Genomic DNA, 26,525 nt, shown 5'->3' on the forward strand with positions numbered 1-26,525 from the left:
ACACCTGGCTTGTTGCCTCCTCTACCAAAAATATACAGCCCCTGCCTGTACTTGCATTGTTTGAAACTCTATTACTGTGGTGACATGCAGCATTTAAGGTGTAATAGACTATATAGAAAAGGACCTGAGTACTACTGACATCCCACTGAAGGGAATGGGACAAGCTTCCAGTACTCCGAATGGCCACTTTAAAAAAATGGCGTTCTGAGCTCTGACAGGTTTGGGCTCAGATGTAAACATTGAAGAGGCTGCAGCGCTCGCAAAATCAGGTGATAAGCGAGGGTCCCACACCCAGTCCTTAATTTTCTAGCTCCTCTGAACACACTGAACTACAGTATATAGACTTTATAGCTGTGTGATTATTTATAAATGTATATATAGGTATTAATTGTATTGAACAATTCTTAATTTTATTTTTCAGATTATGAATGAAATTCCTTTTCTAGCTAAAATCCCATGGCTTATTGATCATGTAATTCAACCTGAGTACGAATTAATTGAATTCTTAAAGGAAATTATTTCAGAGCATCAGAAAACTTGGAATCCAAACAACATCCGTGATTTTATTGATGCCTACCTAGTGGAGATGGAAAAAGTAAGAGAGTTTTATAATCCTTATAAAACAGTGAAAAAGCACTTTCCTTTTTCTTCCATGTTTAAAGCTCAGCTGGGGGTCTCAAGAGAGGATTTAGCAGCATGTAACCTACTTTCCCCATCGGAAAGTACACGGGTAACCTACTTTGATGCCAATAATATAGTACTTAGATTATACGTGCCGGGACAACTGAAAGGGCCCTTTACATTACATGATGCAGGCCTTCAATAAGCGCCAATCACAAAGATTGGCACTCAGACTCCATGGGGATGGAGACGATGGATCATTTATATTATTGTTCATCCACATTCACTTTCTTAGCTGTCTGCCGGCACCCCCTTCATTCACACATGAATATGTTCTGCAAAGACTGATGGTGTTTTCAGGCCACCCAAGAAATGAGGTGAACGATTGTTCTAATGAGGGCTCATCCACGGTGTAAAAGCTCCTTACGGTAGACCTGCTTCTTGTTCTCTGCAGTACGATCTACTTTGTGCAGCATACCGGTTTATCAATTTCCAGTGATAAGTGATACCACATAATTAAAACACATTTCTTCTAGGTGAAAGAAGATCCTTCTAGTAGTTTTAATGAGGCCAACCTGTTAATGACAACACATGATTTGTTTGGTGCTGGGTCAGAAACCACAAGTACCACCCTGAGGTGGGCACTGTTGTATATGATCCTCTACCCAAATGTACAATGTGAGTATTAACTCTTCAACATTTCACTACTTTTCAGTCCAACAAGTTTGAATGACTAATTCTTTTTAGAAATACCAGGCCAAATAATTTCAGTACAAGCATGTATATGTATATGTGTATGTGTGTGTATGTATGTATATATATGTGTATATATATAAAAATGTTTGTTTGTGTATATATATCTATATATATAATGTGTGTGTGTGTATATATATATATATGTGTGTATATATCTTGTAGCACAGCGGGGGTTAAAGAGCACTCCAAACCGTCACTTTTCGTTTCTTTTGGTTTATTTACACAGTCTTTAACAGAAACATAAATTACTGGGTCTCCAGATAAATAGTAAATGATAGCAACACAAAAGTCTGTTCAGGTTTAACCCTCCTCAGTGCAGAGGTGACACAGGTAAGTCCTCAGCTGAGGACTTACCTGCTATATATGTGTGTGTGTGTGTATATATATGTGTGTGTGTGTATATATATGTGTGTGTGTGTATATATATGTGTGTGTGTGTATATATGTGTGTGTGTATATATCGTCATCTAAATCCTTTGTAGCGCTCCCAGCTGCTTGTCCTGAGGCCATAATATTGGCCACCGTCTCCTTGTATTTGTAAGGAGTCACGGCAGGATGGCTTGTGACACAGCTGCTAATGTCTCCAACTCCCACTCGGCTGCACTATAGTGAAATGATGGAGGACTTGATGTTACGTGCTGGTGTCTGCTCCTGAGGACTGTGTTACAGTGTAATATGGTGCTAGTCTCTGCTCCTGTTGATGGTGGTACAGTGTAGCGCGGTGCTGGTCTCTGCTCCTGGGGATAGTGTTACAGTGTAGCTCAGTGCGAGTCCCCCAGTTGGAAGGAGCTCCAGCAGTCGGGAAGGGAATAATAGCAAAACTTGCTGTATCCCCACAGGCAGCAAAATATTGCTACAAAATCATCGCTAGAATTGTGAAGCCCATGGTTTCCAATGAGTCTTTCACATGAGCGATGTTATGTAGTGAGATTTTGTAGCCTGTGCTGATGCAGCCCTAGGACTTTTCTAATGATGTGACAATTTTCACTGATGTTACGTTGCTAGAAAAAAATAAAAATCACGGCATACTCTCTTTTTCTGCGATGTGCTATCTTTTGTAGCCCATGTTTCCCTATGGAGCCTTCTTTACTGCATTGCATAGCAGGAACTTGCGATTTTCTTGCTATACGATACATTTTTAACATTAGAAACTCTTATTAACTTCCTCACAAGAAAATCGCGGTAGCAGGGACGTGATGTGCGATTTTTCACAAGAAAAAGCATCACCGATGCTACAAAATTGTGTGTACAAAGGTGCGATAACGCTGACGCCCGTGTGAAAGAGGCCTTAGGTTCTACTGCCCAAAGGTCCAGATAACTTATAATGCAGAATCCTCTAAAATGAGGGGACAGAATGAGACTCATAATGCTTATAAAAAGGGGAAAAGACTAGGAAAGGAGTTCAAAGACTATTACTACAATATATGTTTTATTTAATATATTTAAAATATATAATTAAAAATGAGTTTGCCATAAGTAGCAGGATGTTGGGTAATTGAAGGTCTCTTGACGTAGCATCTAATCAGTATATAGATAGTTAGGTAATGTAGATTTTCCTCACTATATTCACACAGGGCAGGCTTATATTCTCCTCAGTATAAACACAGATATAAGAATGGTTGTGCCAAATTTCATGCTTGTACAACATCAGGATGTTAGAGAATTAGGTTTGGTACATTACACAGGAGGGCCAATATTTTTGTACTTAGCATTGAATTTTTGAGTTGTGACCCCCTTACTAAAGAATGCTCCTGCCAAATTTCATGTTTGTACAACATCGGGAAGTTTGAGAATCAGTGGCGAGTCGTCAGTCAGTCAGTGGGTGAGGGTTTTCACCTTTATATATATATATATAATATATATATATATATATATATATATATAATCTATCTTAAGAATATATTTATGTGGGTCAGTAATTGTAGCTGTTTATGAAGTGATGCAGCTCATTTCACACACATTACAAGCTGAAGTCTCTGTGCAGTGTGATAAAATCCCTCAGTTCTCTAGGCTTATCAGCAGGGAAGTGTCAGATCTTGTTTTATGACTAGAGAACAAAATAGTTTTCTTATCCCCATGCTCTTCCCCAAGCTGATCTATGAGCTGCACTACTCTATAAGTTACACCACGGTGTTGGGGTGTCTGCTTCAGCAACGGCTTGGAGAACATTGCACACAGGCAAAGTGAAGAGGCTGCTTCATTTCTATCTTCCTGCTCACTGCTATCCAGGCTTGGACTAGCCCACAGGGGAGTCTGTGAATCCCTTGGTGGGCCCCTGAATTCTGTCTAAATTCCCCTTCCACCAGCATCACAAGCATGTGCCAATACACATGTTGTGTAGTCTGCTTACAACAGACTTCTGTGACCCTAAAAGCGGGTCCCCCTCCTTCTTCATGGTGGGTCCTGACTCCTCACCTACCATGTTGTGGTCCTCAGTAGGTCAGCACTGCAGCCGGATCACAGGACAGAGAAGCTGTTTAGGCAGCAGGATATTCAGTGGCGCAGGATGATTCTATGGGGCAGGAGCACTGACACAGACACTGGAGGATGGCATACGCGGAGTAAGGTTGACACTACAGAGAATACATATGGAAGCCTAAAAGAAGGCAGCTATAGGGAGGTGCAGAATGTCATCAAGAGCTACTTTCCATTACGCCCCAGGCTCACCAAGACAGGATTTGGTAGTTCCCTCAATCTGTTGAAAAACTACAACTTTCAGCATGCCCCAACATCTATAGACTTTCAGAAACTGCAGATTTTTTGCAGATGTTTTTTGTCCCATAGATTGAAGTGTCATTTGCTAATGCAGCATTAACCCCATTGAATGATGACAATCTGCAGGGAAAATCCCCAGCAGCTCTGAATGCAAATCCATAGCAGAAATTTGCGCCCCAGACTACGTGGCAATCCATCGTTGAAAACTAGTATATGAATACACGTCCCCTCACTGGCTCACCCAGATTAAATTCTGTTACCTTCTGTTCAGTTAGTTGGAAAACTACAACTCCCAGGATTCCCTGTCATCTACCGATCTTCAGCACCTGCTGAGCGTCATAGTTTTCTGTAGGATTGGGGTATTTTCTCATGTGACAGAAAAATCTTTGTGTATTGCAGTCGCTTGCTGTAGTGCAGCCCCCTGTCTGATGCTTGTCAAGCACCATCTTGAGCATGAGAGATTTTAATTTCACTTTCAATAAATATCATAATACATCATCACAGCATTTGCTGATGTTGTACAATTTTTGCCAATACAGGAGCAGTTTAATTATTACTTCCTGTATTAACTTAAATAAGCTGCAGCCCATAAGTATACCGTCAGGAGGATGAGCTGTGATCTCTTTTATTATACCTGTGTGACAGCATGGAATTGTTGGTATTATTGTATCTTGACGCCACCGGAAGCTAGGAGTTTAACAGGAGGAACGCCCCTCTCACACCCTTAGCTCCCAATTGGTTCCATTCTGCAAGGTCCTGGAAGCTGCGCGTCAAGAAACAATAATAGGCATTTGCGCTGCCAATACTGTACTGCCCCATGCAGCGGGTTTCAGCGGTGTGCACTCCTCAGAAGCAGCGCTCACATGTTTGGACCCCCGGGTGCCTGCGCTGGCTTCTGGCACACAGCTTCAGGAGCCGGAGGGATGCTAGGAGCCCAAACATCTGCCAACCGGTGGCTGTCTGTGCTGCCTTGCATGAAGAGGCAGAACGCAGACAGTGCCCCACTTACAAGGACAGCAAGTGGGACATTACAGCCGGCGGGTAAGAAGAAGAATCACCAGCGAGGGGCCCGTGGAGGGTAGTGGAGGTCCGGAAGCTGCTACTGCACATGTATACTCACCTGGGGAATAAGCAGCAGGGAGCCCGGGAGACGCAACTGCACAGCTATAGTCGACTGGCAGCCGCAAACAGAGGACCACAAACAGCTGCATCAGGAAACACAGTGAATGGCCGGGGACCTTGGCAGACTGACAGCAGCAGTGAGGATCTTTCATGACGGCCGGGACGGGAGGCATGCATTCACAATGATACTGTGCAGCCAGGACCTGCAGAGGAGCCTTAGCTGCAGCCAATCAGGTAGAGGGGGCGTCACCCCCCTGTCAGTCTTGAAGCCACCAGGACTTCCTGGTGGTGTCAAGATACAATAATTTCAGAAGTGTCTGTGTTCCCCTCTAGGCAGTTTTACTAGTAGGTGCATGTAACAGCATCTCACAAACTGAGAAATTAGCTAGAAAATTAATCCATAACCCCAAACAGATCTGAGCTGGTCAGAATTGAGATCACATGACCATCTGAGGAAAAAGAGGACAGGAGTTACTGATAGAAAAAATAAATAATCAAGATTATATTTAGGGACACTATTGAAACAGGGGTTGTAGCACTGGGTTGGCGTATTGCCAATGTGGTTCCAATATACAAACAGAGGTTAAGAATAGAGCCTGGTAACTGGTGATTGGAAAAATATTCAAGGGATTTCTGAGAGATGCCATCCTAGAATACCCTTAAGGAAAACGGTATAACTCCTCATCTGCATGGGTTTATGAGGGGGTCGATCATGTCAGACCAATCTGATCAGCTTCTACTATACACATGGATATTGCATACAGTTCTGGACACCGGTGCTCAGAAAAGATGTTACATTGCTTGAGGAGGTTTAAAGAAGGGTAACTAAATTAATAAACAGAATGAGAGGACTGGAATACCCAGAGAGGCTATTAAAATTGGGATTATTTACCCTGGAAAAAAGATGGTTAGAGGGTAATTAAATAACTCTGTATAAATACATTAGGGGACAATGCAAGGATCTCTCCCATGATCTGTTTATACTCAGGACTAAGAGGGTATTAGGAGGGCATCCTCCAGGGTTAGAGGACAGAATCTTTCATCATCAACACAGAAGGGGGTTCTCTACTGTAAGAGCAGTGAGACTGTGGAACGGTCCGCCTGAGGATGTGGTGATAGCAAAATTGATAGAGGAGCAGGGTTGTTGATCCAGTTCTTGGAGTCAAGTGCGAACTTTCAAACGTTGATCCAGGGATTATTCTGACTGCAATTATGGCAACAGGATTTTTTCCCCCCCTAATAGTCTAAATTGGCTTATACATCATTGGGAGTATTTTGCCTTCCTCTGGACCAACAAGGGGAGTTAAAATATGTTTAATCCGATGCACTATGTCTTTTTTCAGCCTAATATCCTATTTTATTATGTTAGCAGTTGACTTATAAGCACTGGAGGGGTGGGGATGGGGGAGGTAGCTACATCATGAATGAATTTTAAAAAAATCACCATTGTGGTCCTTTAATTTTGAGGGGATTTTTATTTCTACCTTTTTAAAAACAATCATTTTTTTTATTTATCAATCAACACAGCTGTACAAAATAGTTGTTTGTTGCATGATGTGTTGTAGTCTTGGTGCCATTTTACAGTACAGTGATCCCTCGCTATATCGCGGTTCAATGATTGCGCTTTCGTGCATCGCAGATTTTAGATAGGCCATATATAATTCTGTTTTCGCAGAGTTTTTCGCTATATCATGGAATTTTGCGGTACATACAGAAAATACAGTACGCTACTAGCACTTGCCAACGCGAGATTGTACACGGCACACTATTGGCTTATGGAATGTGTTCTGTATCCTGGGCGCTGATTGGCTCATTGATCGTACCATCTGTCTGTTCACTTTTGCGATCTCCGCAGTTCACCCAACAGATTTATTTGCGTAAATATAACACCGCTACTTTGCGGATTTTCATATATCGTGGGGGTCTCTGGAACCTAACCCCCGCGATAGATGAGGGATCACTGTATATATAATAACTAGCTGATATACCCGGCTTCGCCCGAGTTAATTTGGTACTGGTGTTTATCTGGTGTTCACACGGAAAATCTTATGAAGTCGTGCTTACTTTGGAGATACCGGAAAAACATATGTTCACCATTTTGCATAATTCTCTGCGTTACCCAGGAAACCCCACGTGGAGGTAACCATGTGACGTTTACTTTATATAAAATGACATCAGGAAGTGAGAGAATTAGATTACGTACATAAAATTTGGACACTAATTCATTTGCGCATAGAATTGAATAATCAAGTTGAGACCCATGAACTTTTCCTATTTATGACATAATCAATGCTCGTGCCAAATTTTTCCGTTTCTATGACACCGGAAAGTGAATAAATTACATTCCGCACGTAAAATTTGGACGCTAATTCTTTTGCGCTAGAATTGAATAATCGAGTTGGGACCTATGAACTTTTCCTATTTATGACATAATCAATGCTCGTGCCAAATGTCACGTTTCTATGACAACGGAAAGTGAGAAAATTAGATTCCGTACGTAAAATTTTGGACGCTAATTCTTTTGCGCATAGAATTGAATAATCGAGTTGGGACACATTAACTTTTCCTATTTATGACATAATCAATGTCCGTGCCAAATTTCATGTTTCTATTACATTGGGAAGTGAGAGATTTAGATTATGTACGTAAAATTTGGACGCTAATTCTTTTGCGCATAGAATTGAATAATGGAGTTGGGACCCATTAGCATTTCCTATTTATGACATAATCAATGCTCCTGCCAAATTTCCCGTTTCTATGACACCGGAAAGTGAAAAAATTACATTCCGCACGTAAAATTTTGATGCCAATTCTTTTGCGCTAGAATTGAATAATGGAGTTGGGACCCATTAGCTTTTCCTATTTATGACATAATCAATGCTCCTGCCAAATTTCCTGTTTCTATGACACCGGAAAGTGAGAAAATTAGATTCCGTACGTAAAATTTTGGACGCTAATTCTTTTGCGCATAGAATTGAATAATCGAGTTGGGACACATTAACTTTTCCTATTTATGACATAATCAATGCCCGTGCCAAATTTCATGTTTCTATTACATTGGAAAGTGAGAGATTTAGATTATGTACGTAAAATTTCGACACTAATTCTTTTGCGCATAGAATTGAATAATGGAGTTGGGACCCATTAGCGTTTCCTATTTATGACATAGTCAATGTTCGTGCCAAATTTCCTGTTTCTATGACATCGGGAAGTGAGAAAATTAGATTCCGTACGTAAAATTTGGACGCTAATTCTTTTGCGCATAGAATTGAATAATGGAGTTGGGACCCATTAGCGTTTCCTATTTATGACATAATCAATGCTCCTACCAAATTTCCAGTTTCTATGACACCGGAAAGTGAAAAAATTACATTCCGCACGTAAAATTTCGACGCCAATTCTTTTGCGCTAGAATTGAATAATCGAGTTGGGACCCATTAGCTTTTCCTCTTTATGACATAATCAATGCTCCTGCCAAATTTCACGTTTCTATGACACCGGAAAGTGAGAAAATTAAATTCCGTACGTAAAATTTCGACGCCAATTCTTTTGCGCTTAGAATTGAATAATTGAGTTGGGAAGCATTAGCTTTTCCTATTTATGACATAATCAATACTCGTGCCAAATTTCCTGTTTCTATGACACCGGAAAGTGAGAAAATTAGATTCCGTACGTAAAATTTTGGACGCTAATTCTTTTGCGCATAGAATTGAATAATGGAGTTGGGACCCATTAGCTTTTCCTATTTATGACATAATCAATGCTCGTGCCAAATCTCCCGTTTCTATGACACCGGAAAGTGAAAAAATTACATTCCGCACGTAAAATTTGGACGCTAATTCTTTTGCACATAGAATTAAATAATCGAGTTGGGACCCATTAGCTTTTCCTATTTATAACATAATCAATGCTCGTGCCAAATTTCCTGTTTCTATGACATCGGGAAGTGAGAAAATGAGATTCCGTACGTAAAATTTGGACGCTAATTCTTTTGCGCATAGAATTGAATAATCGAGTTGGGACCTATGAACTTTTCCTATTTATGACATAATCAATGCTCGTGCCAAATTTCATGTTTCTATTACACCGGAAAGTGAGAAAATTAGATTCCGTACGTAAAATTTGGACGCTAATTCTTTTGCGCATAGAATTGAATAATGGAGTTGGGACCCATTAGCTTTTCCTATTTATGACATAATCAATGCTCCTGCCAAATTTCCCGTTTCTATGACACCGGAAAGTGAAAAAATTACATTCCGCACGTAAAATTTCGACGCCAATTCTTTTGCGCTAGAATTGAATAATCGAGTTGGGACCCATTAGCTTTTCCTCTTTATGACATAATCAATGCTCCTGCCAAATTTCACGTTTCTATGACACCGGAAAGTGAGAAAATTAAATTCCGTACGTAAAATTTGGACGCTAATTCTTTTGCGCATAGAATTGAATAATGGAGTTGGGACCCATTAGCGTTTCCTATTTATGACATAATCAATGCTCCTGCCAAATTTCCCGTTTCTATGACACCGGAAAGTGAAAAAATTACATTCGGCACGTAAAATTTCGACGCCAATTCTTTTGCGCTAGAATTGAATAATCGAGTTGGGACCCATTAGCTTTTCCTCTTTATGACATAATCAATGCTCCTGCCAAATTTCACGTTTCTATGACACCGGAAAGTGAGAAAATTAAATTCCGTACGTAAAATTTCGACGCCAATTCTTTTGCGCTTAGAATTGAATAATTGAGTTGGGACCCATTAGCTTTTCCTATTTATGACATAATCAATGCTCGTGCCAAATTTCCTGTTTCTATGACACCGGAAAGTGAGAAAATTAGATTCCGTACGTAAAATTTCGACGCCAATTCTTTTGCGCATAGAATTGAATAATGGAGTTGGGACCCATTAGCTTTTCCTATTTATGACATAATCAATGCTCGTGCCAAATCTCCCGTTTCTATGACACCGGAAAGTGAAAAAATTACATTCCGCACGTAAAATTTGGACGCTAATTCTTTTGCACATAGAATTAAATAATCGAGTTGGGACCCATTAGCTTTTCCTATTTATAACATAATCAATGCTCGTGCCAAATTTCCTGTTTCTATGACATCGGGAAGTGAGAAAATTAGATTCCGTACGTAAAATTTGGACGCTAATTCTTTTGCGCAAAGAATTGAATAATGGAGGTGGGACCCATTAGCGTTTCCTATTTATAACATAATGCTTGTGCCAAATTTCCCGTTTCTATGACACCGGAAAGTGAAAAAATTACATTCCGCACGTAAAATTTCGACGCCAATTCTTTTGCGCTAGAATTGAATAATCGAGTTGGGACCCATTAGCTTTTCCTCTTTATGACATAATCAATGCTCCTGCCAAATTTCACGTTTCTATGACACCGGAAAGTGAGAAAATTAAATTCCGTACGTAAAATTTCGACGCCAATTCTTTTGCGCTTAGAATTGAATAATTGAGTTGGGAAGCATTAGCTTTTCCTATTTATGACATAATCAATACTCGTGCCAAATTTCCTGTTTCTATGACACCGGAAAGTGAGAAAATTAGATTCCGTACGTAAAATTTTGGACGCTAATTCTTTTGCGCATAGAATTGAATAATGGAGTTGGGACCCATTAGCTTTTCCTATTTATGACATAATCAATGCTCGTGCCAAATCTCCCGTTTCTATGACACCGGAAAGTGAAAAAATTACATTCCGCACGTAAAATTTGGACGCTAATTCTTTTGCACATAGAATTAAATAATCGAGTTGGGACCCATTAGCTTTTCCTATTTATAACATAATCAATGCTCGTGCCAAATTTCCTGTTTCTATGACATCGGGAAGTGAGAAAATGAGATTCCGTACGTAAAATTTGGACGCTAATTCTTTTGCGCATAGAATTGAATAATCGAGTTGGGACCTATGAACTTTTCCTATTTATGACATAATCAATGCTCGTGCCAAATTTCATGTTTCTATTACACCGGAAAGTGAGAAAATTAGATTCCGTACGTAAAATTTGGACGCTAATTCTTTTGCGCATAGAATTGAATAATGGAGTTGGGACCCATTAGCTTTTCCTATTTATGACATAATCAATGCTCCTGCCAAATTTCCCGTTTCTATGACACCGGAAAGTGAAAAAATTACATTCCGCACGTAAAATTTCGACGCCAATTCTTTTGCGCTAGAATTGAATAATCGAGTTGGGACCCATTAGCTTTTCCTCTTTATGACATAATCAATGCTCCTGCCAAATTTCACGTTTCTATGACACCGGAAAGTGAGAAAATTAAATTCCGTACGTAAAATTTGGACGCTAATTCTTTTGCGCATAGAATTGAATAATGGAGTTGGGACCCATTAGCGTTTCCTATTTATGACATAATCAATGCTCCTGCCAAATTTCCCGTTTCTATGACACCGGAAAGTGAAAAAATTACATTCGGCACGTAAAATTTCGACGCCAATTCTTTTGCGCTAGAATTGAATAATCGAGTTGGGACCCATTAGCTTTTCCTCTTTATGACATAATCAATGCTCCTGCCAAATTTCACGTTTCTATGACACCGGAAAGTGAGAAAATTAAATTCCGTACGTAAAATTTCGACGCCAATTCTTTTGCGCTTAGAATTGAATAATTGAGTTGGGACCCATTAGCTTTTCCTATTTATGACATAATCAATGCTCGTGCCAAATTTCCTGTTTCTATGACACCGGAAAGTGAGAAAATTAGATTCCGTACGTAAAATTTCGACGCCAATTCTTTTGCGCATAGAATTGAATAATGGAGTTGGGACCCATTAGCTTTTCCTATTTATGACATAATCAATGCTCGTGCCAAATCTCCCGTTTCTATGACACCGGAAAGTGAAAAAATTACATTCCGCACGTAAAATTTGGACGCTAATTCTTTTGCACATAGAATTAAATAATCGAGTTGGGACCCATTAGCTTTTCCTATTTATAACATAATCAATGCTCGTGCCAAATTTCCTGTTTCTATGACATCGGGAAGTGAGAAAATTAGATTCCGTACGTAAAATTTGGACGCTAATTCTTTTGCGCAAAGAATTGAATAATGGAGGTGGGACCCATTAGCGTTTCCTATTTATAACATAATGCTTGTGCCAAATTTCCCGTTTCTATGACACCGGAAAGTGAAAAAATTACATTCCGCACGTAAAATTTCGACGCCAATTCTTTTGCGCTAGAATTAAATAATCGAGTTGGGACCCATTAGCTTTTCCTATTTATGACATAATCAATGCTCGTGCCAAATTTCCTGTTTCTATGACATCGGGAAGTGAGAAAATTAGATTCCATACGTAAAATTTGGACGCTAATTCTTTTGCGCATAGAATTGAATAATGGAGTTGGGACCTATTAACTTTTCCTATTTATGACATAATCAATGCTCCTGCCAAATTTCCTGTTTCTATAACACCGGGAAGTGAGAGAATTAGATTCCGTACGTAAAATTTGGACGCTAATTCTTTTGCGCATAGAATTGAATAATCGAGTTGGGACCCATTAGCGTTTCCTATTTATGACATAATCAATGCTCCTGCCAAATTTCGAGTTTCTATAACACCGGGATGTGAGAGAATTAGATTCCGTACGTAAAATTTCGACGCCAATTCTTTTGCGCTAGAATTAAATAATCGAGTTGGGACCCATTAGCGTTTCCTATTTATGACATAATCAATGCTCCTGCCAAATTTCCCGTTTCTTTGACACCGGAAAGTGAAAAAATTACATTCCGCACGTAAAATTTTGACGCCAATTCTTTTGCGCTAGAATTGAATAATGGAGTTGGGACCCATTAGCTTTTCCTCTTTATGACATAATCAATGCTCCTGCCAAAGTTCATGTTTCTATGACACCGGAAAGTGAGAAAATTAAATTCCGTACGTAAAATTTTGGACGCTAATTCTTTTGCGCATAGAATTGAATAATGGAGTTGGGACCCATTAGCTTTTCCTATTTATGACATAATCAATGCTCGCGCCAAATTTCCTGTTTCTATGACATCGGGAAGTGAGAAAATTAGATTCCGTACGTAAAATTTGGACGCTAATTCTTTTGCGCATAGAATTGAATAATGGAGTTGGGACCTATTAACTTTTCCTATTTATGACATAATCAATTCTCCTGCCAAATTTCGAGTTTCTATAACACCGGGAAGTGAGAGAATTAGATTCCGTACGTAAAATTTGGACGCTAATTCTTTTGCGCATATAATTGAATAATCGTGTTGGGACCCATTAACTTTTCCCATTTATGACATAATCAATGCTCGGGCCAAATTTTAAGTTTCTATGACATTGGAAAGTGACAGATTTAGATTATGTACGTAAAATTTCGACGCCAATTCTTTTGCGCTAGAATTGAATAATCGAGTTGGGACCCAATTAGGTTTCCTATTTTGGAGATAATCTATGCGTGTGCCAAATGTCATGTTTCTACGACATCAGGAAGTTGGAGAACTTTTGGCGAGTCAGTCAGTGAGTGAGTGAGTGAGTGAGTGAGTCAGTGAGGGCTTTCGCCTTTATATCTATAGATGTATATTATATAACTCACAGTATGAAAGAGCATATCAATTCTGTCATTGTTTTTTCCTTTACAGCATTTTCTATTTCGTATAAATGACATGAATATTTTATGCGGGTCAGTATAATTATGGCTATAACAAAATTGTATATTTTTTTATGTTTTTCCCCTTATGCACAATAAAACCATTATTTTTATAAACTTTTTTTTTGTATTGAAGCATTTAAAACCCCACAACTTTTTGATTTTTCCATCAGCAGAACTCTGTAAGAGCTTGTTTTTTTGTGTGTCAAACTGTGGTTTTTATTGATACCATTTTGGGGTATATACAACTTTTTGACCACTTTTATAGCATTTTTTGTGCAATAAAAAGAAGAAAAGCATTTTAGCTCCTTTTTTTTCATAGTGTTCAATGTGTGGGATAAAAAAATGTGTACAATTTACTGTACAGGTTGTTACAAATACGATGATACCAAACACTTAGGCCCCCTGCACATGGGCGAAAATTCTGCAGCTGGATTTCCTGCAGAATTTCCGCCCATGCCCACCTGTATAGGATTGCATTGCAAAACTCAATCCTAGGCACACAGCCACGATTTGTCCGTGTGAAAACACACGCGGAAAACGAATCGCGGCATGTTCTATTTCTGTGCAGGTCTCGCAGAGGCCCGCACAGAAATGTCAGTATGACGGGCCGGTTGCGCTCTGCGCATGCGCCGGCTTGCCAGCAGCTGGCGCATAGCAGGAGACGGAAGACGTTGGGAGCGGGTGAGCCGCAGGCCTCTGCAGGGGTACGGGTCTGCATTCTCACAGCGGGATCTGACCCGGCCGTCTGCAGGCGGCGATATTGTTTCATATTTATCTTACAAAAAAGGCAACCTACACAAAAAGGTTTTATTTATTTATTTTCTTCTCACTTGGTTGTACAGGGTGGAGCGCGGTAATTTGCTAATTTGGGAGTGAAATAAAAAAATAATGAACTTGTAAAAACTTTATTTTATATTTTATTTACATTGAACAGTAGTGGAATTTACAAATTATTTGGTTTTAAATATTGTATCTGGCAAATGTTGACCTACGCTATCCACACACTGCTGCATATGTTTTCTGAAGTTCTCATGCACTCTTTCAAGCATGTCGACTGGTATTCTGGCAATCTCAGCGTCAATATTGTTCCTTAGGTCTTCCAGGGTGTTGGGACGGTTGCAATACACCTTAGACTTCAGGTAACCCCAAAGGAAAAAACCGCATGGGGCTAAGTCTGGTGAGCGTGCCGGCCAGTTAAGATCACCCCTCAGAGAGATAAGCCGTTCAGGAAACGTTTGCCTCAAAAAATTCATGGTAACTCTCGCTGTGTGTGCAGTGGCACCATCTTGTTGAAACCATGTATCCTCTACTTGCATTGCCTCGAGTGCTGGCTGGAAAAAATCCTACAGCATAGTTAAGTAACGTTCGGAATTCACAGTTGCCGGAAAAAAGTAAGGGCCAATGATGCCTACTGGTGATAAGGCGCACCACACAGTGACGCGGTCCGAATGCAGAGGTCTCTGGTGAACTTCTCTGGGGTTTGTATCGCTCCAGTACCGCATGTTTGGTTTGTTTACACACCCACTGAGGTGAAAATGTGCCTCATCAGAAAAGAACACAATTGCGTCACGAGGTATGGTTGCACGCATGTCTTCACAAGATGTTCGTCGTGTAACATAATCCCGTGCTGACAATTGTTGGACCACGCACATTTTATACGGGTGACAATTCAGCTCACTATGAAGAATCCGGTGGAGAGAACGTCTTGAAATGCCAAGAGCAAGTGCTTGCTTCCGAGCAGAGCGTTTCGGAGATTGCAATACTGCTGCTCTAACTCGTTCGATGTTTTGTGGTGTTGTAACACTTCTCGCAGGTCCTCTTCGTACAGATGACACATTCCCTGCTGTTCTGAATGCATTTACCCAATTTACAACTGATTGCCGTCCAGGAACACGTCCGCGTGGGGGAACAGCGAATCGCAAACGAAAAGCACGTTGCATTGCAATGATCGAGTGGTTATTTGAAAAATACGCTTCAACACAAAATGAACGCTCCTCACGTGTCCACTGCATGATGGCAACTGAAAAGCAGCTGCAGACAAACTTCCCGTCAGCCACTATAAGCAACGCCCACTCTCCCCTCTCTTCGACCAACAGCGCTGCCACAACCTGCAACTCAAAAAAGCAACACCCTGGAAGACCTAAGGAACAATATTGACGCTGAGATTGCCAGAATACCAGTCGACATGCTTGAAAGAGTGCATGAGAACTTCAGAAAACGTATGCAGCAGTGTGTGGATAGCGAAGGTCAACATGTGCCAGATACAATATTTAAAACCAAATAATTTGTAAATTCCACTACTGTTCAATGTAAATAAAATATAAAATAAAGTTTTTACAAGTTCATTATTTTTTTATTTCACTCCCAAATTAGCAAATTACCGCGCTCCACCCTGTATCTATCAAAATTTTTTCCATGGCCTTGTAGAGGACTTGACCCTGTGATACTACCCTGTTTCCCCGAAAATAAGACGCGTCTTATATTAATTTTTGCTCCCAAATATGCGCTATGTCTTATTTTCAGGGGGTGCCTTATTTTTCAATGAAGAAGAATTCACATTTATTGTTTAACAAAAAAAATGAACATTTATTACCGTATATACTGCACAGTACCGTAGTTGTCACCACAAACCAATATAGCTAGACAAACTGTGAAAACAAAGCAAAAATTACTCTATGACAGTCATGTCATCATTTTCTGGCACATTATCATAAACATCTGAACCCGGAATCTACTGCTGAATTTCTTGACACTCCATTTCTTGTAAAATCTTCGGGCCAAAGCAGGAAGGTTTTTGCCCCAAGAATCTTCCATGATTCCTTTCTTGTACTCAACGGAATAGCTCTTTCTTTTTGCGCTCATGTCTAGGGGTAAAAATATACGGTAGCAACACTGTTTATTTCTTGTACTTTAGACTCTTCAGCAAAAAAGCAGACACCCCCTATTGAATCAAAATGACACACTGTTTACCTGGCTCCCACACACTGTCTGGAGACTGTAATGCTCACCCCCTAAGGGCGCCCACCCACTGGCGTTTTTTTTCCCTGCGAAATTCGCAGCATTTTTTTCTCTGCAGGGGTCTATGGGACTTGTAATGTTAAAATCGCGATCGCGCAAAATCGCAATTTACCGCGAAATCGCGATTTTGCGCGATCGCGATTTTAACATTACAAGTCCCATAGACCCCTGCAGAGAAAAAAATGCTGCGAATTTCGCAGGGAAAAAAAACGCCAGTGGGTGGGCGCCCTAAGGGTGGAAATACACTCTGTGAGAACCCAGCCTTAAGAATCACACATATGGTTGCCTGACTCACACACAGAGCCATAAAAAAAGTAACGTACCTGCAGACAGACGTTCCTGTACCACTTGTAAGCAGGGATGGTATTGCAGCTTCCGGCCACCAGAGGGAGCTCATCACAGCAGACGTGTGCAGCAGCAACAGGATGATCCTATGGAGTTTTCCAGCCAGCAAGGGGAGCTTATAACAACAGCACAATCGTACAGCATAGGAGGAGGTAGGAGACAACGGGGATGGCAGCAGGGGACAGGCCTCTCGACTTGCCTGCACACTTTAGTATGCCTTATTATCGGGATGTGTCTTATATTAGCGATTTCTGCAAATTTCTTAATGTGTCTTATTTTCGGGGGTGCCTTATTTTCGGGGAAACATGGTATGTTTGCTCAGATAACACACTGTAGTACTTTTGCAATGCAGTGTATTATCTCTTTTCTTAAAATTAATTTTAGGTATTATTATAGTGTGTGGGCATAAAGCAGGCAATTTTCTTGTGTTGGTCACTACGGTGTAATGATTACTGTGTGTAAGCACTATTATTTTGTGGGGCACAAGAGGGGAACTTTTTCTGTGAGAGGCACTAAGAGGTGCATTGGGGATAGCAGCAGGATGGAGAGAGTTTGCAGTTGTCATAAACTTTAGAAATCTTCATAGCAGTCTGGGCTGGACGGAGAAGAAAAAAAGTGAATGACACCAATCATAGAAGATATTACTTGTGATCAATGGAGCTAACTGCTTTGTAATCTCTAGCACTGTGTACCAGTAGTTGTAGAACTCATATCTGACTTTTATGTTAGCTGCATTACATAGAGGTAACTAAAGCTGAGCTGCTGTATCTAAACTGTTGAGTTTTAAATGTTGTATTAAAATATACTGTCTGATATATACATAGTATGTATTTTTAGGGCGGATCAGTCAGTAGCCACGTAGGGTAGCTGGGCGGCAGGGAGGCTTAAGCTGAACTTTGGCACCTGGGCCCATGAAACTTTACGTTGCGTCCTTACCGGACTTGCAGCATAAATAAACAAAACAATAAGCACAACAGTGCGTAACATAGAAAATAAGCAGAGTCCAGGGAGTCCAGCCTACTCAGCGGGCCGATCGCTTTGACAGGTGCGGACCCACACTCGTATCTAGGCCACTAATAAATCCCTACCAGGAGCCCTAATACAAAAAGGGAACAGTAAATGGTAATGCGCAGTGGCACTTAGCTGTAGCAGCAATCCGCAGCCAGGAAGAGGAGCTCCAGTGGCAGGCTGTGCTCCTCAGCAGGAATCCAGGAGGAAACTGAATTGACCAGCACAGAGGTCAATTCTAGCATAGCTTATATATGGCAGGGCCTACTCAGTGACAGGTGAGGACTGACATCAATCACCCAAAACACCACGCCCCTCAGTCGCAGAATAGGCAGAGCCACTGCTAAAACCTGGTCCGTTCTGAAAGCAAGGCGAAGACCCCAGAACAGGTGCAACACTTTACCTACGCCCCTGTGCTTGAGAATTCACCTCAGAGATGCTTGAAGCAATGATGAGGAGGCAGGGGATTTTTTCAGTGCTCTGAGCATGCTAGGAATGTAGTGATGAATTTGCCTGTAGTTGACTCACCTATAGTGACTGTCTTTCAGTATACGAACAGTGGTCAGGCAAGGAGATGCTTATGAGCGATCTGCCTGATACATGGACTTTTTTGCTTGCTAAAAAGTGCTTTTTAGAGTCTGAAAAATACTGTAGGTGAAACAAGGAACGCAGGAGGAGAGAAAAGTTTTGGCAGCTAAGGAGTGGGGTGAGCAAGAACTGACAGCAATGCACTTCTGGGAGATGAAGACCTTAATGATCACATGGCAGCGGAGGATAAGTAAAGAGGCTAAAATAGGTGAAAACATAAGAGGTGCTTTTTGCATTGATATGGTTAAAATAACAGTGCACATTACTGCAGAGATTTTGTTTTAGTTCAGTTTGTGGGATAACTCAGGATTATTCTTATTTCAGGCATTTATTGCATATCCACAGGAAATGCTGTAAGTGCTTATAATGAGGAAAAAAAACAATAAGAATATGCACAATAAATATATGTCTGAATCTATACGTGGTAGAGTCAATTCCATTATTTTTCTTTATATTGCAGTTTATTAGTAAGTGCCTATATAAAGTTATCATATATTAAAATATATATTGATGAAGTATTAAACATCACTATTTAGCCAAAGTGCAAGAAGAAATTGATCAAGTAATTGGAAGCGAGCGGCAACCAACAATGGGGGATGTGCTGCAAATGCCATATACTAATGCTGTCATCCATGAAGTACAACGATGTGGAGATATTATTCCCTTGGCTTTGCCTCATATGACCTACAGAGACATGGAGATTAAAGGTTATTGTATACCAAAGGTAAAATATGTGGAAGATGTATTACATTTTTTTATTAACAAAAATCTGAAGAGGATAACCTCAGACATTATGACATTATTCCAACAAGCAGGAAGAATATAACCATTCTAGTACAGAGTACTTGGAAAACCCATCCTTACAAGTACATTATTACTGCAGCAACTGCATAGATTAAACAGCAGCGCAGTATGCAGTAAGGGATTATAATGAGGGAGCTTTGGGTGGTTGCTTGGGGCTCGAGGCTGCAAGGGTGCTCATTACACCAAAACCCCCTAGCATCTTAAGACATGTCAGAGGCATCTGTGGCCCGGGTGGTAGTGCTGCCGCAGCCCACCACCGCGGTTTGCACTTGCATACAGGGTGGTAGGTTAGATGTTTCTGCAATCGCTTCTAAGCAGGTGGGGGTAATGATTCCTGCTACAGCTTGACTTCTGTCATCCCATGCACACGATCACTGGTGGAAGAATGCCTCTGCTATAGATCTGCATTTCCACACAATTGCTGTAGATAAAACATGGATCCTGGCAGTTAACCCTCTCAGTGCTTTATTTAATCCCTTGTAGCCATCATCATCAGTCCCAGCAACATAATCACCGGGGCTGGCATCACTATGAAGACAGCCTGAGGCCTTAGTCAGACGGGCGTTTTTTCGCGCGATTTGCGGATCGCATGACGGATGCGCATCTGCAAATCACATGACCGGGGCCCGAAAATCGCCCGAAAATCTTCTCCTAGCCGCGTTTCATTAGAAACGGGCCGGAGCTGTTCAGCGCATTGCATTCAATGGAGCCGGCAATTCATGAATGGGTGTGAGTGAGACCTGCCTCTGATTGGCTCAGGGTGAGCCAATCAGGGGGCAGGTCTGACTCACACCCCCTTCACACCCACTGCAGGCCGGCCGCGCTGAACTCCGGCTGCCGGGACAAGGTGAGTATATATATATTTTTTATTTTAACACATGTCTGGATGAATTGCAGGGAAGGGCTTATATATTTAAGCCCTTCCCGACAATTCATCCAGCGCTGTCCGGCAGCCCATTGCTTTCAATGGAGCCGGCTGTATTGCCACTCCATTGAATTCAATGGGCAAACATCGTTCTTCTCTGCCACAGCTGTTACAGCTGTGGCAGAGAAGAATGATTTGTCTTCTATATGTTCTCAATGGGGTCGGTGCTGCTGACGCCGGCCCCATTGAGCGTATATAGAGAAGAGAACAGAAATCGCAGATCGCAGATAGGTGCGATCTACAATTTCTGTTCTATAATTTATCGGACGAGCGCATAAAAAACGCTCGTGTCCAATACCATTGCAAAGCAATGGTTTTAAAAAATCGCCGGACGCATGCGCAAATCGCGCAAAAAAACGCCCGTCTGACTAAGGCCTGATACTGTTGACAAAGGATATAGCAGGGCAAACCAAGTATAAACAGCTCCGCTCATATAGTACACTTAATTTGCCCTGTGTCATATATGTGGAAGTGGAGATGAGAAATGTTTTTTTTATACTGACTCGATCCATGGTGAATGACACTGAAAATCACACACAACACAGAAAATCTGACCCTTTTTTCAGTGCCATTCATGCGCTCTCCTATAGACTTGTATGGGAGAGCGCACGCACAGCACTGTGAATATAATAGGATTTTGCATGCAACGCTCCATCTTCAGCGGCGGACACAGCGGGGAACCAGGAAGCAGGTCAGTATAAAAAATGCATCTCCTTGTCTCCTCCCCAATCAGCTCCATAACTTAGTTTATGGTGCTATGGATACGTGCCGGGTTCTCTTTTTACGATACAGTTATTGTTACTGTTAGGCGTTGTCACAGAAGCAATATGTTCAGTATAATTGTTCTATAGCATTCTTATAGTTTCTTAATCTATTTCCAAAGGGCACCACTGTCATCACCAACCTGTCTTCTGTGCTTAAAGATCAGGAATTATGGGAGAAACCTTTCCAGTTTTACCCAAAGCACTTCCTGGATGAGAATGGAAAGTTTGTGAAACGAGAAGCATTTATCCCATTTTCTGCAGGTAGACGTCTTATTGGTTTAGTGATCATGTGATACACAGGGGTGACAATACTGGGACATATTTACTAATGTGATCTAGTAATTAGCTAAAACTTAGACAGACTGTCTTAAAATGCCCCTGATTTATCACAGTGCTCATGCTGGATGATAAATCTATCACATCTTTGGACAGTCTATTCTGAGTTTATTCAACCTATTAGTTGGCTTAATTTTAGGAGCAATTTTGTGTCAAACTTTTGGTGGATTTGGGGGGGAGACACATTTAGCCCACACCAGTTTTTCCACAGGCTCACACCCCTTTTCCCATGGGATCACGGCCCTTTATTGGACTTAGTGTTTAAAATGCATCATAAATAAATGTGCAGCAAAGCATGCAGCACAGTTTCCTGGTAAATTGTGATATTTAATTGCTGCATTTCCAATAGCAAATTTGCCCAATTAGTTTTATAGTATAGTTACCTAAAACTAAATTTACAAGTACAGCCAGGGACATACATAATATGAGACTTTGTCTATTAGTCGGTAGAGTACCTATAGGGGTCACAGCGGTCTCAGTTGCAACTGGGCCACTAAACCAGAGAATCCACTCCTGACATAAATTCCTGAAGAATCTAGTAAAACAGATAAGTATGAAAAACTTTTGAGCATCTTTTCTTTGAACTCTATGTTGTGCTCTTCTTCTATTATTTCTTCTAGAATGTTTGAATAAATTGACATTTAACAATTTTCCTTGTTAATGGGGTTTGTTCCTACATTGTCTGATATTGGTATCACCGATTGAACAGTGTTACTTTGTGTAGGGACTCACACTCGATCCCCCAAAGAATAGTAACTCCCAGTTGTCAATTTATTCATAATTTTCTAGGAGAATTAATCGAGGACAGGTACAGCAGAGATTTAAAAATAAAATGCTCCAAAAATGTTATTTCATGCGGAATACAAGTATTTGCTCAATCAGACAGTTGACAGGTCCTCTTTAATGATCAATCAGATTGCTCCTGAATCACTCTGCTCAATCATAGAGAAAGCTGTTCACCAGTATAGTTACAGGAGCATGGTCCTACCCCTCACTGCACTCATTTCTATGATCAGTGCATAGAGGAATCAGGAAGTTACAGCCATCATTTAAGCAGTGGCGTATATAGAAGTAGTGTACATACTTTAGATAATCCTGTAGGGAACTGCATGATTAAGTACTCATTGTTTTAGAAATTTAATTTTTCATTACAGCTACTTATGTTTTAGATGATGCTTAAGGCAATTGCTCGACTGGCAAACACTCAACGATCTAAAAATCCAAACTCTTGTTACAGCCACTTATATTTTAAATAATTATAAATAATTGCTCTATTGGAAAGTTCTCAATGTGTAGGAAATGCAAATTCAATTAAAAGTTGCTGTAATATGACTTTGCTTTTTCTAAACAGTTGAACACTTGCCAAGTGAGCAATTACCTATAGCATTATGTGAAATATAAGTAACAAGAATTTGCATCCAAAATGGTAACTGCTCAACATTTTTAAAATGCAAATAAATGTAATGGAAACTTAGATTTTAAATAATGCTATAGACAGTTGCTTGACCGTCAACAGCTCAAATGCAAATTTCGTGGGGAGATAGAGAAAGACAATTGCTTGACTATTCAATTGCCAATTTTTAGGGGAAAGAGACAATTGCTTGAGCACTGAAATGGTAATTTGAGGGGCACAGAGACACAATTGCTTGACTGTTGAAATGGCAATTTTTGAGGGGAAACAGAGAGATAACCGCTTGACTAGTGAAATAATAGGAGAGACAGTAGCTTGACTGCTGAAATGGCAATTTTGAGTGGAGAAAATCACAGTCGCTCAACCTCTGAAATGCTAATTTCGTGGGGAAAGCGAGAGAGACGCACAATAACTCAACCACTGAAATGGCAATTTAAGAAAGACAATTTCTCAACTGCTGAAACAGCATTTGGGGGGGGGGAGACAATCACTTGACTGCTGAAATGGCAATTTGAGGGACAGAGAGAGAGAAATGCTCAATTGTTTAAATGGCAAGAGAGACAATTGGTTAACTACTGATATAGCAATTCGGGGGAGAGGCCGAGACAACCACTCGACCACTGAAATAGCAAGAGAAGCAACCGCTTGACTGCTGAAATGGCAATTTTGTAGAAAGAGAAACATCTATGCATCTATCTTCAGCTGCTAAGAGCGACTGACAAACAGCAAAGCCAGTGAGCTCTACAGCCCCTTCATTTCAGTGATCATTAGGGGTCTTTGCTCCCAGATCCCACTGAACAAAACGTTTGACATGTCTCTGATATGTCAAAAGTTTTTAAAAAGTGCAGTCATGTAAGTCTAGGATAACACTCTGTAGGCCTGTCAGTCCATTAGTCCCTCAAATTGTTTTAGCCTGCAATGTTTACTAATATGCAGAAAATATGTTTTCTCTTGTAGGTCGGAGGGCTTGCTTGGGAGAACAACTTGCCAGAATGGAACTCTTCCTATTTTTTACCACTTTTTTACAGCAACTTACATTTGAGATACCAAGTGACCAACCTCGTCCAAGCGAAGATCCTTTCTATGCGCTAACACAAAGTCCACATCCCTACAATATTCGTGTTGTAGCTAGGGTATAACTTTTCAAACAGAGGGAGATCTGAATGTATATAACTGAATCTACCACTTTGGTTCTCTTTAGTTATGGAATAGAATTTCAATGAAGGGCTTAAACAGATGGGCATGATTTTGTCCCGTTACATGGCCCTGAAAATCACGGGCGCATAACAGGACGAAACAAAACAATTGATTTGAATTTGGACTTTTGCACATTAATGCTACGCGCAAGAAAAGTCAGGACTTGCCCTATCTTTCTCATGCGCAGTTAATACAACATGTGAGAAAGATGGGGCAGGACCTAGATTCCTGATTTTTTTATTCAAACTTGCATACAAGAGCGCGGAGTTTGCATAGTCAAAAAAAAAAACAAAAAAACCCTTGTTTATGCTGTAATAGGCTCCGTAGCAGCAACCTTATTATCACATGTGCCCATGTGTTTTTGCCCTAATGAAATTATAGAAATTCAAATTTTCAATTTGCACAAAGGGGCTCATCATTCTTATAATAATTACGTTTTTCTGGACCGAGTGGATATAATAAAAATAAAGTATTAATCCTACTAAATATGTGTTCATCTATAAACATTTGCTTAATGCCTCATAATATCAGATAACAAAGTATAGCCTATTTTGAAGAGCACTGTTTTTGATACATAGATATATTTTCCTTCATTGAGAATTTAAAGCAAATAAAAGTTTTAGAACATAAAAAGAAACATCCGGCATTATTTCTTGGTCACTTTTCGAGTTAATATGTGACACTGACTTTGTTAATTAATTTGTTACTTGTGTTTATTACTTCTATTAAGCAAAAACACATAGGCACATGCACTAGTGCACTCGCTGCTACGGGGCGTATTCGAAAAAAACCCCAAAACTCTGGTTCATTTGCTGACTATTCAAACTTAGTGCTAGTGCACGTGGCTTTGAAAAAAAAAGGAAGGTAGGTCCTGCCCTATCTTTATCGTACATAGTTTTAACTACATGCGAGAAATATAGGGCAAGTCCTATTTTTTTCCTCGCACGTACTATTATTTAATGTGAGAATCCCAATAGAGGTAACAAATCAATGGTTTTGTTTTACCCTGTTATGCTGTCGTGATTTTCACAGCCGCATAACAGGACAAAATCACACCCATCTAAAATACAAGTTCAGTCAGCTTCTAGGTGGTTTTGATTCACCCATCAAGTGTTTAAAGTAAACCTGAAAACACTGCGCTATCTGCCCGCAGCATGTTAACCCGTTTAGGACCAGGCGCTGTAAATTTACAGCGCCTGATCCTGGGCTTAAAGCCTGCCGTATGTAAAATTACGGCGACGCTTTACGTCTCCTGCCGTCTGCAATCAGTCAGAGGGAGGAACGGGTTTTCAGCTGTTAGTAACAGCTGATAACCCAGAGAAGAAGGCAGGAGGGGTTTGTAACCCTTCCTGCCTTCTGCTTCCCCGAGCACACAGTGCTCAATGAGCACTGTGTACTCAAAGTGAAAGTAAACTATAACTTTCATGTGACCTCCCAAGATTCCCTGCTATAGCAGAGCTGGAGGGTCAAACTAGACCCTGGATAGCTCTGCCAGTGACTACTGTCACTGCAGGGACTGTTTTCCCCTGTAATTGGGGCTCCTATGGATGCCCGAGCTACAGTGGGAAAGTGTCAAATAAAAAAAAAACTGAATGTCCCCCAGAGGTCTTACATGATGTCATGGAGGTCATAGATAGTAAAAAGCACAAAAAACACATATAAAACAAAATAACTGAATAAAACAACAATACATACTTAAGAAAGAAAATAGCATGAAGCCAACGCCAACAAAAACCGTCGCTGTATGCGCCCTGTAAACCAAAACCATACATACAATATATCAAAACGTCCAAAATAAATAGAGGAATCCATTCTCATACTTTATTTTAGCATAAATTCATTAAATAAAAACATTAACTATAAATGTTAAAAAAAAAATCATTTTTTTAGCATTTTACCCCCAATAAAACAGAAAAAAAATCAGTGAAAAGTGTATTAAAAAAATCACCCTATATGTCACGGGAAAAAACACAGCAAAAATAATTTTGATAGCTAAAGGAAAAAAAATAGGGCAGTTAAACCACCACATGGGTAAAATCCCTAAGAAGTGTTTGGTCATTAAGATACAAAACAGCTTGGTCCTTAAGGGGTTAAACAATAGAGGGGCTAAGCAGATTGATATTTAGTGTTATGGAAAAAGATTTAGTATAGCTTGTATTTTATTCATTTAAATCTCAATTTATTCTGAGCTTTTGAATCCAGTCCTACTCAATCACTGTGTTTGGTAAAGGACCCTCTGAAATGGCAACAAAAAATTTGTGGAGACC

General features: G+C 40.3%; 1 protein-coding gene across 1 annotated transcript in view; it reads left to right on the forward strand.

The window, feature by feature from the left end:
* LOC136621044 (cytochrome P450 2D17-like) overlaps positions 1 to 24,851 on the forward strand; it is a 65,908-nt gene extending 41,057 nt beyond the window's left edge. Inside the window, exons 5-9 of the mRNA XM_066596227.1 lie at positions 422 to 595; positions 1,158 to 1,299; positions 19,358 to 19,545; positions 21,434 to 21,575; positions 24,019 to 24,851. Coding sequence (XP_066452324.1) covers positions 422 to 595; positions 1,158 to 1,299; positions 19,358 to 19,545; positions 21,434 to 21,575; positions 24,019 to 24,200 — 828 coding nt within the window. The 3' untranslated portion in view covers positions 24,201 to 24,851. The remainder of the gene's footprint in view (positions 1 to 421; positions 596 to 1,157; positions 1,300 to 19,357; positions 19,546 to 21,433; positions 21,576 to 24,018) is intronic.
* The last annotated feature ends 1,674 nt before the right edge of the window (positions 24,852 to 26,525 follow it).

Source organism: Eleutherodactylus coqui, chromosome 3 (assembly GCF_035609145.1).
Source record: "Eleutherodactylus coqui strain aEleCoq1 chromosome 3, aEleCoq1.hap1, whole genome shotgun sequence".
NCBI lineage: Eukaryota > Metazoa > Chordata > Amphibia > Anura > Eleutherodactylidae > Eleutherodactylus > Eleutherodactylus coqui.